This window comes from Melanotaenia boesemani, chromosome 9, assembly GCF_017639745.1.
Source record: "Melanotaenia boesemani isolate fMelBoe1 chromosome 9, fMelBoe1.pri, whole genome shotgun sequence".
Taxonomy (NCBI): Eukaryota; Metazoa; Chordata; class Actinopteri; order Atheriniformes; family Melanotaeniidae; genus Melanotaenia; species Melanotaenia boesemani.
Genome location: NC_055690.1, coordinates 30,955,125 through 30,972,424, shown reverse-complemented (window position 1 = coordinate 30,972,424; position 17,300 = coordinate 30,955,125). Strand labels below are relative to the sequence as shown.

General features: G+C 40.3%; 1 protein-coding gene across 3 annotated transcripts in view; it reads right to left on the bottom strand.

The window, feature by feature from the left end:
• The window catches only part of LOC121645897 (chloride channel protein 2-like), a 158,499-nt gene that overhangs the window by 35,477 nt on the left and 105,722 nt on the right, over positions 1-17,300 (bottom strand). For all 3 annotated transcript variants that reach the window (XM_041994666.1, XM_041994667.1, XM_041994668.1), the window contains 3 exons: positions 14,604-14,759; positions 3,709-3,778; positions 1,949-2,059 (listed from right to left, as the gene is read on the bottom strand). In XM_041994666.1, the coding sequence (XP_041850600.1) occupies positions 1,949-2,059; positions 3,709-3,778; positions 14,604-14,759 (337 nt within the window). The remainder of the gene's footprint in view (positions 1-1,948; positions 2,060-3,708; positions 3,779-14,603; positions 14,760-17,300) is intronic.

Genomic DNA, 17,300 nt, shown 5'->3' with positions numbered 1-17,300 from the left:
AGTGCTCCAAGACCTGATTAAACTGCATAAGAAAAGGATAGAAAATAAATACAGTTTACTTCAGAAACTGAGAACTGAAGCCTCCAGTGCAATCACCACAGCTCATTCACAAGTTTTTTTTCTGTTCTATATCTTCTTTCTTTTTTGGTTGGGCTTTGACTCCTCTCCCTTTTAACATGGATCAGTCACCGGGGCCGCTACGTCAGCTGTGGCTGTTGCTCCCGGCAAACGACTTGTATGTTGGAGAGAGCAAACTGCTTTGTGGCGCCATAGAAATTTTTTGCCACTAGTTGCATAATCCAGCTTCTTCGAGCACAACACAGAAACAAGTAGGGCTACCTGGCTCTCCTAGTTTCTGGCACCAGCTCCCAAAAAGCTTGTCGTCTCCACCCCTTCTTCTATCCATGCCCAGTGCCAGTGACAATTAGGACGTCTTTCCCTGGATTCATGAATTTACTCTCCTTTTTTTCTGATTTCGGTGAAACAATCATCAGCTTGGATGCTGCGTTCAAGACTATTCGGAGATAACATTCACGCTACAGGTTAACTCGGTGGAGAAAAGCGAAGTGTGGCATTTTGTCATTATTTGCTGTACATTGAAAACATATGCAGCAGCAAGTTCTGCTTATTTTCGAAGATGAATATGTGTAATTTCCGACTTTAACATTGTTCATTGTTCAATTAAATTTCTACAACTCTGAGCCAATTCAGAGTCTCAACCACTATATCTATAGTTTTTTTTTTTTTTTTTGAAAAGCCGGAGATCCGGCACGGTACGGGAATACTTTAAGCCCTGCGCTTCAGTTAAACTCAGCTACTGACAAACTGCTGAGCTCATATATGTACATAGAACTAATCCAACCCTGTCTATGAATGAATTCAGTTTACTCCAAGTTCCGGTGTAGCCATCCTGAGCAGAAATTCATAAAATATTCTCTTTTATGGTTAGCACCGCAGCCTCACAGCAAGAAGGTTGCTGGTTTGGGTCTTGGCTGGGGGGTTGAACAGTGGCCTTGTTGTGAGGACTTTGCCTGTTCTTGTCGTGTATGCATGGGTTCTCTCCCGGTTCTCCAGCTTCCTCCCACTGTCCAAAGACATGCATGTTAGGTTAACTGGTAACTAAATTCTGCCTCGGAGTGAGTGGTTGTTGGTCTTAGTGCTGGCCCTGCGATGGACTGGTCACCTGTCCAGGGTGTACCTGCCTCACCCCTGCTAAATCCTAGGTTAGGTTCCAGCTTCCCCACGACTCTTAATTGGATTAAGTGGAACAAAAAAATTAATGAATGAATTTTCTTTTATAACCACAAAAATCCACTTACTCCACTGATCCAACTTAACATTTTCCAACTCAAAACTTGTGTTTTTAAAAAGAGAGTGAAATAACCAGTGAGCCTTCCCACTGAGAGAAAATGGATGAATCTAATTCGGAGCACGAGATGAACACCAGTGCAGATATAATAACAACAGAGAATGAAAGCAGGTTTTCACTGTTCTCTCTGGTAACTTCATTAAGCTGCGTACGTCTTGATTTTCCCCCTCAGATAAATGCCAAAGCTCCCTCTGCCTCCGTCCTAGCATTTAGTCCTCGGAGTGAGCGGCACTGAGAGATGAAAGAGGTTCATCAGAGCATCTGTGGAGTGCTGAGTCATCAGCTGCATTAGCAGGCCCACAGAACCCTGCCAGAACCAAGCTGCAGCACAATCAGCACAGCTGTAAACGGGTGGAGGGTTTTTATCACTGTTTAAAGAAGAACTGGCTCCAGTTCCCTGAACTCAACAATCACTCATTTATCGGCAAAGTTATTCCCTAAAAAAAGTCAAGTATGGGCTGAAGTCTCCAACAGGAAGGAAAACCTTCTGTAGGTTTCAATGTTTTCTTCTTTGTTTAATTCATATCAGTTTATTTATTTGGGGGAAAAGAAAACTAACAAAAAGAGAATTTAACGTACCCACAACGGCATAGCCTCCTGGTACGATGGGGTAGATGGTTCCATCTGTGTTGATGCCATCAGGGAACCAGGCCGCCATGCTTTCTCCAACTAGACGCCCAAAGGCTGCACCTGGAATAAGAACACAAATACAAACACACAAACTCACAGTCGGTACTGGCTCTGTGATTAACTTGTGGCTGTAACTTCTGAAGTTATTAGTCTCTTAAATAATTTCTAATGCTCCAGCTAAAGGGTTACACGTCCACTACTCCTTTAAGCTCCTGAAGTGGCATGTACAACTGGACCCTGTTTCTGTGGTTACTGAGTGTTAAACTCACGTAGGATGATCAGCTGTTGTGCCATTTCTTTTATCCTCATCATCATCTGAGATAAATGAAGGAGAAAAAAACGTTTTAACGTGTTGGAGCTGCAGCTGCTGCTCTCTGTCTCGTGTTTTCAGCTGTGATGTAAACTCTTCTGGCAGGATGACATGTTGTTGTGAGAAAAGAGTCTTTGAGGACTTTGTAATAAAGTTAGCTCCATACACTGTCTAATCATGTTTGAATGTTTTTCTTTAGACTAAATGTAGTGCAGAAAGGAAGCTGCAGGTGGAGCGGCTAGAAGCATGTTTTCACTTCTTTATTGCATCAGTTTCGTTCACTTTGCCATGAAAACACAATGAAAGAAGAATGAACTGCCAAGTTTATTCTGTTAGCTTTAATTAGCCTCCTGCTAAATGTCCACTTTGCTAGTACCGAGTTGGACCCTTTTCCCTGCGGAATTGCCTCAGTTCCTGCTGTGATAGATTTAACAAGGTGTTGGAAATGTTCCTCAGAGGTTTTGCTCCATATTGACATGACAGCAGCACACAGTTGCTGCTGATTTGTCGGCTGCATCCATGATGATAATGATGATGGTGGTTAAACTATGTCACATTGGTACTAAGGGGCCCAAAGTCGGCCAAGAAAACGGAGACTCGTCAGACCAGGTAATGCTTTTTGAATCTTGCATTGGAAGGTGTGATCTTCTGCTGCTGTAGCCCATCTGCTTCAAGGCTGGACATATGTGTTCAGAGATACTATTCTGCATACCTTGGCTGGAGCCAGTGCTTATTTTACTTCCTGTTGCCTTTCCCCAACCCCATCTACGACCTTCCTGCCCATTCTCCTTTGTCCTCTGGCATCAACAGGACATTTTGGTCCAGCCAACTGCTGGTCACTGGATGTTTTCTCTTCTTCAGATTGTTCTTCTTTTTTAACCTTTATTTTACCAGAGAAGTCCCATTGAAATTACAAAATTTCCTCTTCAAGGGAGCCACGGCCAAGACAGCGGCAGTCCAAATTCAATTACAGAAACAGAGTTTACATGTCTGTAAACCTTGGAGAAGGTTGTGTGCAAATCCCAGTAGATCAGCAGTTTCTGAACCACTCAGACCAACAACCATGCCACATTCAGTCACTTAAATCCCCTTTCTTCCTCATTCTGATGCTCAGTTTGAACTTCAGCAAGTCGTCTTCACCATATCTACATAACTAAATGCATCAAGTTGCCACCCTGTGATTGGCTGATTAGATATCTGTGTTAATCTTGCATGTGGGAAATAAACAACTTGGAATTTGGAATAAGCAGCTGAACAGGTGGACCTGATAAAGTAAATTGTAAATGCATAAGGTTGGTTTCCTCCCCTTTTGCAGATTATGTTTCCTAAATACCACATTTCAACCTCACCTCTGCTCTTACTGCTCTGATAGACACAAATATTCTTTTTCAGTTATTACCAATGACAAACACCGGCATGAAGGCTCCGCAGGGCACTGGGATGGTGGTGGCCAGGGCAGACATCCAGAACTGAAAGAAAAAAAAGAGTAAGAAAACAAAATGTAAAATGAGAGAACAGGGTGGCATTTCAATTAGCTTCCTAGCAGCATGTTAGCAGAGCTGAATCCAGCCATGCGAGGCGTACTGCGGAAGTTAGACCAAACTGTCACACTCACTCTTCATTTGATAAAGAGCCTGAAATAAACCCTGGCTAATGAGAGGGCTCTGCTGATTGGTTGACCTGCCAGGCGAGGGGAAAGGACCGCTAATTAGGCAAGACAAACAAAAAAGGGAAATGTCAGCACTGACAATGTGTTAGCTTTATTGTCAGCTCTGTGTGTGTGTGTGTGTCTGTATGTATGTTAAAGAAGATATGAGTCTTCAAAGGCTGCGCTGACACCTGGAGAAGTGATGAAATGATAATTATTTTTTTAAAAAAAACCTCCAGTCCTGCTGGTGTAGACTCATATATTAGATCAGACGTCTTATTAAAATTCCATTCAAGCTTCATCCAGCCTGGTTGGGATTGATCCGTTTAAATGTATGGGAAGTCATTAAAACCTTCACACTGCAGGTGGACAAACGCAGCAGGGAAGATTTAAATGAATGATGAGTTTGTTGGGCAAGTTGAGTTTACATCATGGAAACTGTTACCTCGGTGAAAACAAACCAAGAGAATCAAACATGAGTCAATACAGACCGACATCTTTGATTGGTTCGTTCTGATGCTCAAGTACAGATGCTGGATCAACATGGTTAAAATCTTATTCCACTGACTGTCAGCAGGTGATGCAGCCTAAAGGTTCATGTATGTTCTTTAGATTTAACCACAGAAACCCATCTCATGTTGTATGTAAGGTCACATATACCTGCAAAACTGGGCAATTTATAAACAAAGAAATGGACACTGAAAGTGCACATGATAGATTTTCATAATTATTTTAACAGGACCAACAACACGCTACATTTTTTTCTTTTTTCTTATTTCAAATACTTAATTTTTTTTTAAATAAATACATAAAATAAATGGACACAGCTTTTTTTGTAGATTAGCACTGCCATGTAAAAAAGAAAAAGAAAAAGAAAAAGAAAAACAATAAATCCGTGTCAGTCACACATTTCCAAACTCATTCAGGCATCCAGAAACCACTTATTGATGGATCCTCTTAACTAATTAACACATTGATGGGATTTATTTTACGATATGTTTTGGTTTGTTTTTAAATAGTTTCTAATCACTTTCTCTCTCTAAGGTGATTCTAGATAAATCTGACAAGGACCTGGTGTGCATCATTAGTTTGGCTGGTACCAACCGAATGGCCTGAGGAGAGGAGGAAGGTTGGGGAAGAAGTAGAGTAACGTCTTTTGCTTTACTACTTTCTATTGTTTTTAAAGCTTAGATTAAATGGTCAGGATATAATGAATGGAGTATTTTTGGAGTGTAAAACTCTTTCTGTACGGTATTTACAACTACATAAATCAAAATTAATAAAGGGAGGAAAAAAAGACTGAAATAAAATACAGTAAAAATGAATAAAAACTAGTTAAAAGTGGATATTTTCTAAATAAATACAACAATAATACATACATAAATAAAAAGGAATTAGTTTACCACAAATATGACACCAGGCATCAAGGGTTTAAAGCAAAGCGACATTTCCACCATTAAAACTCTTGTGCACCATTCAGTAAGAAAGAAAAAGAAAAAAAGCAGGAGGACGTTATCGGTGCAAGAGGGAAAAGAACGAGAGAAAGGGAAAGAGCAAGAGATGAGACAACAGTCAACAGCAGCCTGACCTTTACTGGCTGGAGAGATCTCAGAGAAGAGACAGGATGCAAGACGGACGCTGGATGTTGTCGTTAGGAGGCACCAAGGTGTGAAAATCTGTCAGAGTTTTGCAGTGTTGCTTTAAGAAAGATTTCTTCCCCTAGATAAACCTTACAACTGAAAACCGACCTAAAAGCAAGGCTGTTTATGAGATGCAGAATAAATGAGGAGGATGATGATGGTGATGATGGCAGCAGCTGAACAGCTTCTCAGACAGAATAAATGTGAATGAGCTTTGTGAAACTGCTGAGTTAACTGCTGGTAAACCACAGCCCTGTTGTTCAAACCCAGAAAAACACAGTGAGACTTACGTTTTTTTTTTTTTAAAAGCATCAGATTATCCAACTGTTGGGCAAATAAAATAAAATACAAAAGGTCTTTCTAGGTGACTGTATATCCTCTATATACACTGCAAATGTCACACCTCTTAACATTTCGTTTTTTGCTTTGGTTACTTCAGCATTAACTGTGACTTAGTTTTGATAAACTTCTGAAATGTCACAAAATTTATTTTCATCCAGTGCTACATTTATTTTTCACTAAGATCTTGTATTGATGATGGGAGAGTCAGACCACTGCACAAAGCTTCTCCAGCACATACCAAAGACTCTCACTGAGGTTCAGGTCTGGACTCTGTGGTGGTCAGTCCATGTGTGAAAAATGATGTCTCCTGTTCCCTGAACCACTCTTTCACAACCTGAGCCCCATGAATCCTGGCATTGTCATCTTGGAATATGGCCATCAGGGAAGATAGAAAAACCAGCTCATTCAGTAAATTCAGGTATCAGCTGACCTCATTCAACACATCATGTTGCTGAACTTAGACCTGAACCTAGAGCTGACCAACTGCAGGAACCCCTGATCACAGACTGCCCCACTTGTATAGTAGGCACTAGGCATGATGGCTGCATCACTTCATCTGCCTCTCTTCTTACCCTGATGCTGCCATCACTCTGGAACAGGGTAAATCTGGACTCATCAGGCCACGATACTTTCTTCCATTGCATGAGATGCGTCTTTTAACATGTTAGTTTAAAAAATGGCTACTCATTGCATCAGTTTGGGTTAAATAACTTGCCAGCTGAAAGACATTCATCCATGAAAGAATGATCCAATAGAAGGTTCCTACCTACTTGCTTAGTTAAAGGCAGCAACTTCTTTTTGGCCAGGAAGTGTAAAAACGGTAAAAGCAACAGTGTAAAGAAGATTCACAATAACACACCATCTTCCTCTGATTAACAGCAGACATCATTTAAAATGACTCCGCAGAAGCACAAAAACTGTCACAATCAGCATCTGCATGTATAAAGTCTGTGGTGCAAAGCTGCTCCACGAAGCTCAGAGCTGTAATAATCTGCTGCTTTCAAATAGACTTTTTAATTACACTCATTGCTGGTCTTCTCTTCCCTCTGCTCTGCCTTTAGTTAGCTGTAATTAAAGCTGGCTGCCATGGTGACGTAATAAATCTCCTCCTGCAACCTTACACCATCACCGTTTTCGCATTCCCAGCAAACACACACACACACAATAACACAGCTTCAGTGATGAGAATCAGACACAAACATTTGATTACAGCAAACAGCCCTCAAGGGAAAACAAAGCAGACATGATATCAGTTCTTCAGACTCTCTTTTTCATCATGCCTTCTACTTTTTATATTTTTCTTCGATTCAGCCGGCTGCAGAGGTTTAAAGGATCTGTGGCCTCATAACAGAGGCTCCATACTCACAGAAAGGCCATGAACTCTGCAGAGATGCCTGAAAGTGTGTGAGTCTGTCTTAGATTTTATTACCTCATCATCTGAGAAAAAACAAAATCACCTCCTATGTATACTTAATAAAACCTCATCTAACAGTTGTTAAGCAAGACCAAGCAGAAAAAATGTAACTAGCTGTGTGTGGATGACAGAATCATTGTAAGCAGCTGTTTGTTTACTAATAATAACACACTGATAAGCTCCTGGATGCAGGTGAAAGTGACAAGATGCTGCGAGCAATGTCTCCTGCATCCTCACAGCAGCCTAAACCAAGGCAACCGCTCTGACGTCTGCAAACTTACACTTACTCATGAGTCCCCCTTCAGGTGGCTCAGGGTTACCACGGAGACGGACCGATGATGACATGATCCCCTCTGGCTGTAAATGTGGTTCCATGTCTATTTTAGTTGCTTTGAGTCTTGTGTGCTCAGTGGAAGAAAAAAAAAACCCTGTAGTATTGTCACAGTGTAGAAATAATCCTGTTTGACTTCAGACTCAATCTCTCTCCAGCTCAGAGAAATAACAGAAAACAATCAGTTCTCTTATTTACTCGATTACAGATGAACTGGGTGTTGATTAAATGTCAATTCTTTGGGTTAATGAACTATTTTTTTATGTTGTGTGAGAGCTGAAAAACCTCCATCACCTCCTGCTGTGCAAACTGTATCTCACTGCAGCATTCAAGAACCAAAAACCAAAGTTTAGCTTCCTTTATTGAAGCTTTCAGGTTTACTATGACCTGAATGACTGACGATATACACCAACATACATTCAGCAGGCAGAGAAAAGGCTTCACCAGTCGAACACTGAGAAGATCTTGCAGCATAAACTGGTGGTATTAACTGTAAAGCGGCAGAAAGGAGATCTGACTCTTATTCAGTGAGAGTGTGTGCTCAGACCTGTAAAGCAAAATCATTACTAAATTTATCAATATGTTCTCCTGGTCACAGAACACTCTTCCTCTCCATCATCTTCCACAATCTCTTCTTTGTTTATGACGGAGTTAGAGGAAGCTTAAAGCTTTTTGTCTTGTGTTGGTAACCAAAGCCTTCTGTGCAACCCTTTAAGGTTAAAACAGTGGAAATCCCATTTCTCCACAGTCTGGGACCAAACTCTATCCTCCAAGATGACAACAGTTGTTCCCACAGAGTGGGTTTATCAGAGACCTGCCTGCGGCCCTGACCTCAACCCCAAATGCTTGCTGAAGAATGTGAGGCCATCTCACAGCAGTATGTGACCGAGCTGGTGACCAGCATGAGGAGGAGCTTCCAGGCTGTTGCGGTTGTGTATGGTTCTTCTACATGGTACTGAGGTCTCTGACAGAGTAAAATGAATAAAGTAATAAAAAAGGTCAATATGTGTTGTTTATTTCCTTCCTACTGTGGGAGTATACAATACTTTCAATCCACCAAGAAATCCAGAACAAGAGCCAATATCAGCAGGAAAGTATTATAGGGGATTTTGGGACATTTTGGGGGACACTACCCAGACATTTAGCTGTGTTGTTCGATCCACAGAAATACCATCCACACAAACTATACATCACTAATGACACTTTCTAACGGTATATAAAACAACACTACATTGGGATTCTTAAAGGTAAGAAAAAGTAGGAAAGTAAATTTCCTTACTTTTCGTTCTAAGTTTATATATGTACAGACCATTCTCATGTTTTGTCACTGATCATGTGACTTGTATGTCCAGAGATGTTCTTGGGTGACAAAAAGATAAACAAAGCAGGCTTGCTGCTATGGGGTGCTATGGGGGTTTTTGGTGTAAAAAAAATAAAATAAAATAATAATACCACATCCGTGTTGTGCCTTTGGCTGTTCTAATCGACATCCCAAGAATGGGATTTTATTTTACAGACTGCCTGCTGCCCCTGAACGATGGCTAAATGTGTTGCTGCTGTCAAACAAGATAACTGGAAACTGTCAGAGAGCTCTCAGCTGTGTAGCGAGCACTCTGTCAGTGGTAAGTTTAAAGAAAATTTTGTTTCGTATGCTTTCCAAGTCTATTTATTGTGGGCTGCTCTAATTTTGAATATATTCATCTATGAAAAATTAAGACATTGTATTACTAAAATGCAGCAAACTGCAGTGGCTTAATGTTATTGCGTCCCGGGACCGTCACTTCACTATAGTCTATTGTTAATGTGTAACTACACAACCTACTTTTTGCATAACTCCACCCAATGCCGAATTTAAAAAACGCCTGAAACTGCAAGGGTTGGGGGGGATTACACAGGCAGAAATGATTGACAGACAGTAGCTCAGCTTACTAAAAAAAATTTAGCAAAATAGCAAGATTTACAAAGCATCTACGCCACAGAGCGGTCTTTGAGGTGGAAGATTTTTCCCCTCCTGAATCTACACATGAACAAGGTGGTCCTGAAACGTATCAGTCTGAGCCGTTAGTGCTGTTACGCTGGCCTGTCAGCAGCTCCAGCAGCTCTGGAAAGCTGTGGAGACACGTGGCAGGTTGTGGCAGCTGCAGGAAGTGTTGCTGGACGTTGCTGCTGCTACGATTTGAGCTGCTGTCTTTTGTTAGATGAGGATCAGCAGGTAAAGAATAAAGTCTAGTGTTACTTCTACTCCCCTCAAAAGCACAAATCTGTCTCATGGCAGGAATATTTAATCAGAAACTCTGTAAAAGAATAGAAATCTGAAACTAGCAAATCTACACCATTTAAGCTCACATCCATTCATATGCATTGGTGGCCGTTGTTTCTATGCCTGCAAGACGAGGACCCGTCTATCTGCATCGGGAGGGAGGGGCTGTGAGGTTTTTAAAATTTTCAGGTGATGTAGATAACCTCTCTGTGACACTAAAAACATAACTGGGTTTTACCCTGTAGAGGGCGTTAATAAATAAAACAGTCTTTAAATAGCAATGTTTTCTCACAGTAATTGTTAGTAACTTTAACTCCTAAATATATCAACGGGACATCTCTAATTTTTACAGTGATTTTTACGTTATCTGCATCTGCTGTTTTCTTACTCGACTTTGACATGAATAGAAAATACTTTGTTTGGGGCACTTTCCACAGCTGAAGGTCTGATACCCATCCTGCCACGTAATAATTACAAGCCTCTTATCTGACTTGTATGCCTGTTGATTACCTAGGTAGTATGTCAACATAAGATGAATCACGTAGCAATGTTTCCGTAGGTTGGATGTTTTTTTCCTGTTTTTTTAAAACAGTAATTTAGAAAATCATATAAATTTTAAGCACCAACAAGTGACCATTAATATCCCTGTCTGAGTTGACCACATAAGTGTTGAACTGGTTTGGAAAGTGTTAAGTCCGGTAGCGCTGCTATCCCTGATGAGAAACAGTTAATCACTTAATAGCGGGGTCCCAGCTAGCTTTTTGCCACCCAGTGTGACAATGTAAACGAACAGTGTGACGTCAGAGAATATTAAGAATGGTCCATATGGAGAAACAATTTTCATTATGCATCATCCATAACCATTAATCTATTAAAGGTCAAAGAAGTGGGTTTTACAGCATGCATGCTTCCACATGCACATGGTTATTACCTCCACCAAGGCAGGGGTTATGCTTTTCAGTGGTGTTAGTTTGTCTCTGTTAGCAACATAACCAAAAAATTATGGATGGATTTTGATTAAATTTTCAGAATATGTCAGAAATGGAAGGAAGGAAAAGGAAGAAGCGATTAGATTTTGGGGGTCAGTCATGACCAGTAAAAGAAAAATCATCATCAGGACAGGAACTTCAGCTGGGATTGAATTGGTAATATTAATATCAAGGCAAAATTAGTGAGTGATGTGATGGATGGACTGAAAACTGGATTCTGAAGCTGTGGCCAGAGGTGGGTTCTGGGTCGTCAGCAGAGACTGGAGCAGAGCTGGGTTTGACCAGCTGATTGTTCAGCGGGGAATGAACTGATCAGTCAGATGATGTGGGTCGGCTTGACTAAACCAACGCCAATACTGCAGCAACAAATCCTCTGCAGCAGCAATGACTCACTTCCCTGGAGAAATCATTAATTTTTCATTCAGTCTAATCTAATAAAATCTACTCACTGTACATCTCAGGAACGCTGTGCACGGCCATCAGAATTTATGAGGAACTCTGACCTCTAAACAGTAGGAACCCTTGAATAAACCCTGAGGATAACTCAGCAGAACCTGTTTGGGTTGTTGGCTTTAAACTGCAACTGAGCTTCAATGACAACAAGCAGGTGAGGAAAAAAAGAGAAAACTTTTAGCAGGAATATTCAAAATATAATTTAAATACTCCTAATGAACTACATGAATTTTGACTGTGACTTTAATGAGACTTATAATTTATAGAGTTGCTTCAGGCCCGTACTATTTTAGAATAGATTAGTAATTAGTTGATAAATGCAGCTCTTATTTTGACAGATATTATCAGTAATTAATCTGCTCATTAAGAACAGTAGAAGCTCACTTTACACTTTTTGGATGAAACATCTGAGAACATTTTGGAGAACATTTTGAACTCTCGTGTGGATGGAGGAAACTCCAGAGCTCTAAAATCTCAGAGGACCTCTCAGAAACTAAAGTAGTCATGTGATTGGTTAATGTTTATGAGGCCGGTATGAGGAGAAACCTGAAGAAAACTTTCTGGTTCATCTGAAACACGTTAGGCCGAGAATATAACCTGCTTTTAATTACATGCGTTTATCATGGATGCCTCATATATTTTGCATTTGCCTGAAGCATTGTTTGTGCACGTCGTCAGAAAGTAAGGCTACGTGTTTGCAGAGTTGGTTTCAGGTAGTGCATCTTAATTTCACTGTATATGGTATATAATCAATAAGCATGGTGTACTGTCTTACATACCGGAAAGTTCCCAAACAGAGTCTCCTAGAGACAGCACACTCCTCTTAATCTGTCTTTAAACCCTTGGCACCATTAGTTTCAGTATTGAACACAAACAGCAGAGCAGAAGTGAAGGATACTAATGTCAGGGTTATCAGCTCTGACGCTCCATCACACTGATTCATCAGCCAGCAGGAAGACGTCTGTGTTTAAAGAACACCGTATTGCCTGGATCAGGAACCCACAGGGGCCCTTCTTATAATCCAACTCCAATTAGATTCCTGCCAGTTCTCCCTCATACTCATATCAACATGCACACCTGTATTAATGAAAGTGTCTCTCTGAGAGCTGTTGATGTGAGCATAATTTCACACCACTAAAAATAACATTTAACTACAAAACAATTAGTTTGAAGGTTTGTGTGTCTCAGCATCTTCACCAACGACGGGTTCTCAGCTTCCTGTTTGGTGGCTTTATAAGCTTCACTTTCTGACATTTCCTGAAGTTTCAGCAACAAGACAAGAAGCTGCACTCCGAAGAAGGAGGAAGAGGACGGAGAGCAACCTGCCTGTGGAAATCACCAGCTGAACCCAGAAAAACCTAAGACTGTAATTAGACCAAGCCATTACAGAATCACTTTGAATCCTGAGTGTGTCATATTAAGGCCCATTTATGCTTGATGCAGAAGATGGACACTGCGTCCATCTCCTGCATCGTCACTGAGCGTAATTGGTGCATTTTCAGAAACGTGGCTTGATGCAGCAAATGGAGCAAAACCACCGGAAACCACGGGTTCAGAATTGAGCAGTATAGCTAACATGTGACCAGCTAACAGAACAAACCGAAGAAGAAGAGGAACAGGAGGAGGAGGAATAGGAGAGGGAAAAAAAGAAGTATAAGATGATGAGCAGAGCATTACCGTGTATGTGGGCCTCTGTCCTGCAGATTTTGGATGTTTCCCTACTGCAACACCTGATTCAAATAAAATTGATATGCTTGCTGACAAGTTTTGCAGAAGTCTGTTAATGACCCAATCATTTGAATCAGTTTGTGTTGCCGAAGGGAACATCTGTCACCTGCAGGATACCAGCCTCAAGGACCGGGGTTGGTGATCCCTGCTGTAGGCTTAATATACCAGACCTTTAGTTCTTTTCCCTGGAGCACCCAGATCACGCACCTCCAGCTTCTGCCGTTAGGCAGGAGATGCAGAGCCATGAAAGCCAGGATAAAGCGTTTAATCCAAAAACAATATTGGCACTGAACTCAAAACAGAGGCTAGTCTGTATAATTCCTCCCATGTCTAATATGTACTGAATCCAACAATGTAAGTTTGTTTTAAATACTTATGTCTAACTTCTATTTATAATGCTTTATCACAGCTTTTTTTTTGTTTTTTTTTCCTTTTTCATTTTTTGTGCCTTATGAGTTGATTGCACCTTCAATTTTATCCATCCATCTATCATTCTAAGACTCTAATGACTGTTTATTGGCATCTCTCCTGTGTGAAGCATTGGGAGGACTTCCCAGATCAACTTTAGTTCCCCAGCTGTGTAACACACTTTGACAAAAACTCCTTTTTGTGAGTGAATATAATTTCTGTTAAATGATGAGGACAGCAGCTGCTGCTGTTTAGAAAATCAGATTTAAACCCTGCCCACAGCTTCCTGCCCATAAACTGCCCTCAATACATAAGCGCATACTGTAGAATACGTCACTGCCTCTTCACTCTCATGTTAGCAAGTTTGTGTGTTTCATTTCCTGTTTGAAGTTCCCAACGTGCACTCCTAACGCAGCAGATTTATCTCCTCAGTTTTCTGAATCAGGACATTTGTACTTCAACTCAAATGAAGCGAATAATGAAGGAAACAGAAATAACTGACTGGTTTCACAGTGTTTAACCTGTCTGATGATGAGCTTATATAGACCTGAGGCAATGCCCCGTCTCCTGCATGCTTTCCATGTTTCAGTCACTGATGAGTTGTGATAAACTCTGTGGGACAATCAGACAGTTATCGGGCTGCTAACCATGAGTCACCTCAGATCCAGATGCTCATCAGTTCCTCCTGACTTTCATTAACACAAACCATTAGATTTAATGGGATAGTGTATCTAAGCTTTTGACTGATAGTGTGGTTTTGTGTAGGAATCTGAATGAAGGTGGAGGATCTGATAAGACTGCCTGTCAGGTGGAGAGGCACAGCTAATAAGCAGGAACTGTGAGGAACCGATGAAATGAGAAGCTAGTAGGCTACGGGAGGAGCTAGCTAGTGAGTTGGTGCTGATGGGTGGAGAATTGTATGGTGCCAGTTTAGCATATCCAGATTTATGTCACTTAGTTATACCCGAGCTGTGTACGTGGGACTTTCATCACAACATAGATCATTTGTTGGTATGAATGAAGGTTTATAAATTAAGTTAGAAGTTAGAAAAATCTCCGTATCTTTTTTCTTGGCTTCTACCTTCATGACAATGAAGAGGACCAGCGTGACGAAGACGTTGACCTGCGGGTGTTTCCAGGCCTGAGAGTTTCCAATGTGGTCAAATTCCTCAGCAATGCCCTGCTTGGCCCAGGTCCGGTTGTCCAGTAACGTCACCAGAGACTCCTTCTGGGTCAGCTACAAACCACAGGAAATGACAGAAGGAGGTGAGTATTAAATATTAATGAAGATGAAGAAAACAAGCCACAAACATGAAGTTTAACCCTCTGAAGCTGTTATATTATAGACTTCTTGTTTTTAAAAGATTATTTTCTTCATTATCATTATTTCCTTTTAATTTGTGTAATATAATCACAGACATCCTCATTTTTTATCATTTGTTTTTACAAGAATAGTTCTTCATTATAACCTCATAATTTTATCTCATTGGCCAGAATAAATATATTTCACAATGTCTCTTCAGTCAGCGATGCAACTTTTTCACTTTACCAACAAACAGAAGTCTTTTTATTAATTCATACAGTTACAGACAGAAATATTACTGTAATGAAATCTGATCAATTCTGTAAAACTACCAGAATGTTCTGTGAAATAACCAGATAATATGACATGATAAAATCTGTCAGGAACCATCAGAAGGATGGAGTAAAGAAGGCCAAATTTTTTTGGGAAAACAGACAGGAACTATCTTTCTATTCTTTGTTTCAGTCAGACTTTGCTTACATGTGAAACACCTGACTGACCTGAAAACCTCTGAGCTTGTCCATAAATTTCTTCTGCTGAAGATATAGCAGAAAAATTTGATCTATGGGTTCCTCAGTAAAGGCAAAAAATGGTTTTAATTGGTAGCAATCAACATTTGAGACTTTAATCATTTCATTTATATCTTAAAGAGATCTGAGTAAGTTAAATTTACCAACGTATGTAAACGAAAGGAGAGAGAGGAAATGAAGAGGTCATTAATCTTCCGTCTATGACCAGAACTCAGTCCTTGCAGGATGGCTGTACAGTACAGTTCATTTATACACAACAACAATACATTTAATCAGTCAGTTCAAGTCCAATTAAACAACCAATCCAATTCAGTGAAATCGTTTTATTTAACAATTAGTTAAAAATCCTTACTGTTTAGTTTGTTCAGTTTACTTTAAAAGTTAATAAACTCTCTATAATCTGATACAGATGTTTCCACCTGTGTGGTACAGTGATTTGTTTCGAATGTTTACTGTAAAAACATTTCACTCATCAATGAACTTTGCCTGATAACTGCATGTGTCTTAAAAGCAGCTCTGGCCCTAGAGAGCCACGGCCCTGCAGGTTTTAATGTTTTCATTTTGTAACACACCTGATTCGAATGAAATGGCTCCCCTAACGGCTTAATGTCAAGTTCTGCACAAGCCTGTTAATGCCCCATCCCACCAAAAAACACCCAAAAACCTCCCGAACAAAAGCTCTCAAAGGCCAGAGTTAAAGATCCCTGCTTTAAAGCAACACGTTTCTGACCTTAAAACTCAGTGTTTCTGACACCTTTTGGTGGCACTGACATTCATTATGTACTTTCCTGGAGCTGTTGTTGCCCTGCAGCACCCTGAAGCTGAAAAAACACACTCAACATGTTTTTTTTTAAGCCTGGATCATCAAATCAAATTTTATTTATAGAGCGCTTTTCAGGCACAAAGCAACACAAAGTGCTTAATAAAAACAAATAATGCATATTAAAAACAAAATTTTAAAGTCTTCACACACCAAATAATACAAAAAAAAAAAAAAAAAAAAAAACGCGCCTCATAATAGTTCACACACACACTCACACATATACAAAGTACATGTACAACCCCCCCATCCACCCATATCCCATTCTGTACAAACATGAACTCTCATCCCTACTTACTGTCTCTTAACTGAATGTAAGTATTAAAATATCAGTAGAATCAAAACATCTGGCTTGATGCTGCTGTAAGGAAACGGTATCTTGGGGATCCAGTCACACCGGAAGCCAGCCCACTCATGAACACAGAGGGTACCACCGCAGGAACCACACAGGGCAGGCTGGGGTCCACACCACAGGGCTGCAGTGCAGGACCCCCAGCCACCCAGACATGGGCAGTCACCATGGCAACAACCCCGCAGACAGAGCAGGTAGAGCTACTGGAGTGGAGGATCCACAGGAGGAAAACACTGGAGTTAAAATGTTTAAAATAGATTAAATAAACTTATAAATGATAAGAACTATTAAGAGCGACAAGAACAAGAATACAGATAAAGGAGTTCAGGAAAATGATAAAATAAAATAAAATAAATGTGTTTATAAAAACTATGTACTTGGGTAAAAATAAAACAATAAAATGGAGAGCCACATAAATAAGTGGTATTTAAAATAAACAGAAAAATGTATAATTAGATAAGTGAAAATCTAAACAAAATCAAATAAAATTCAGCTACAAGCTAAGATAAAAAGGTGGGTCTTGAGCCGGTTTTTAAAAACAGCAATAGTCTCTGCAGCCCTGAGGTTCTCTGGCAAGCTGTGCCACAGCTGAGGCCCGTAGTGGTGGAACAAGGCCTCACCATAAGGTTTGGTTCTGACTTTAGAAACACTAAGAGACCAGTACCAGAGGATCTTAGGGTCCACAAGTGTTCATAATTTAAAAGCAAGTCTGATAAATAAGAAGGTCCAAGACCAGTAAACATTTATAAACAACTAAAAGAACCTTATAATCT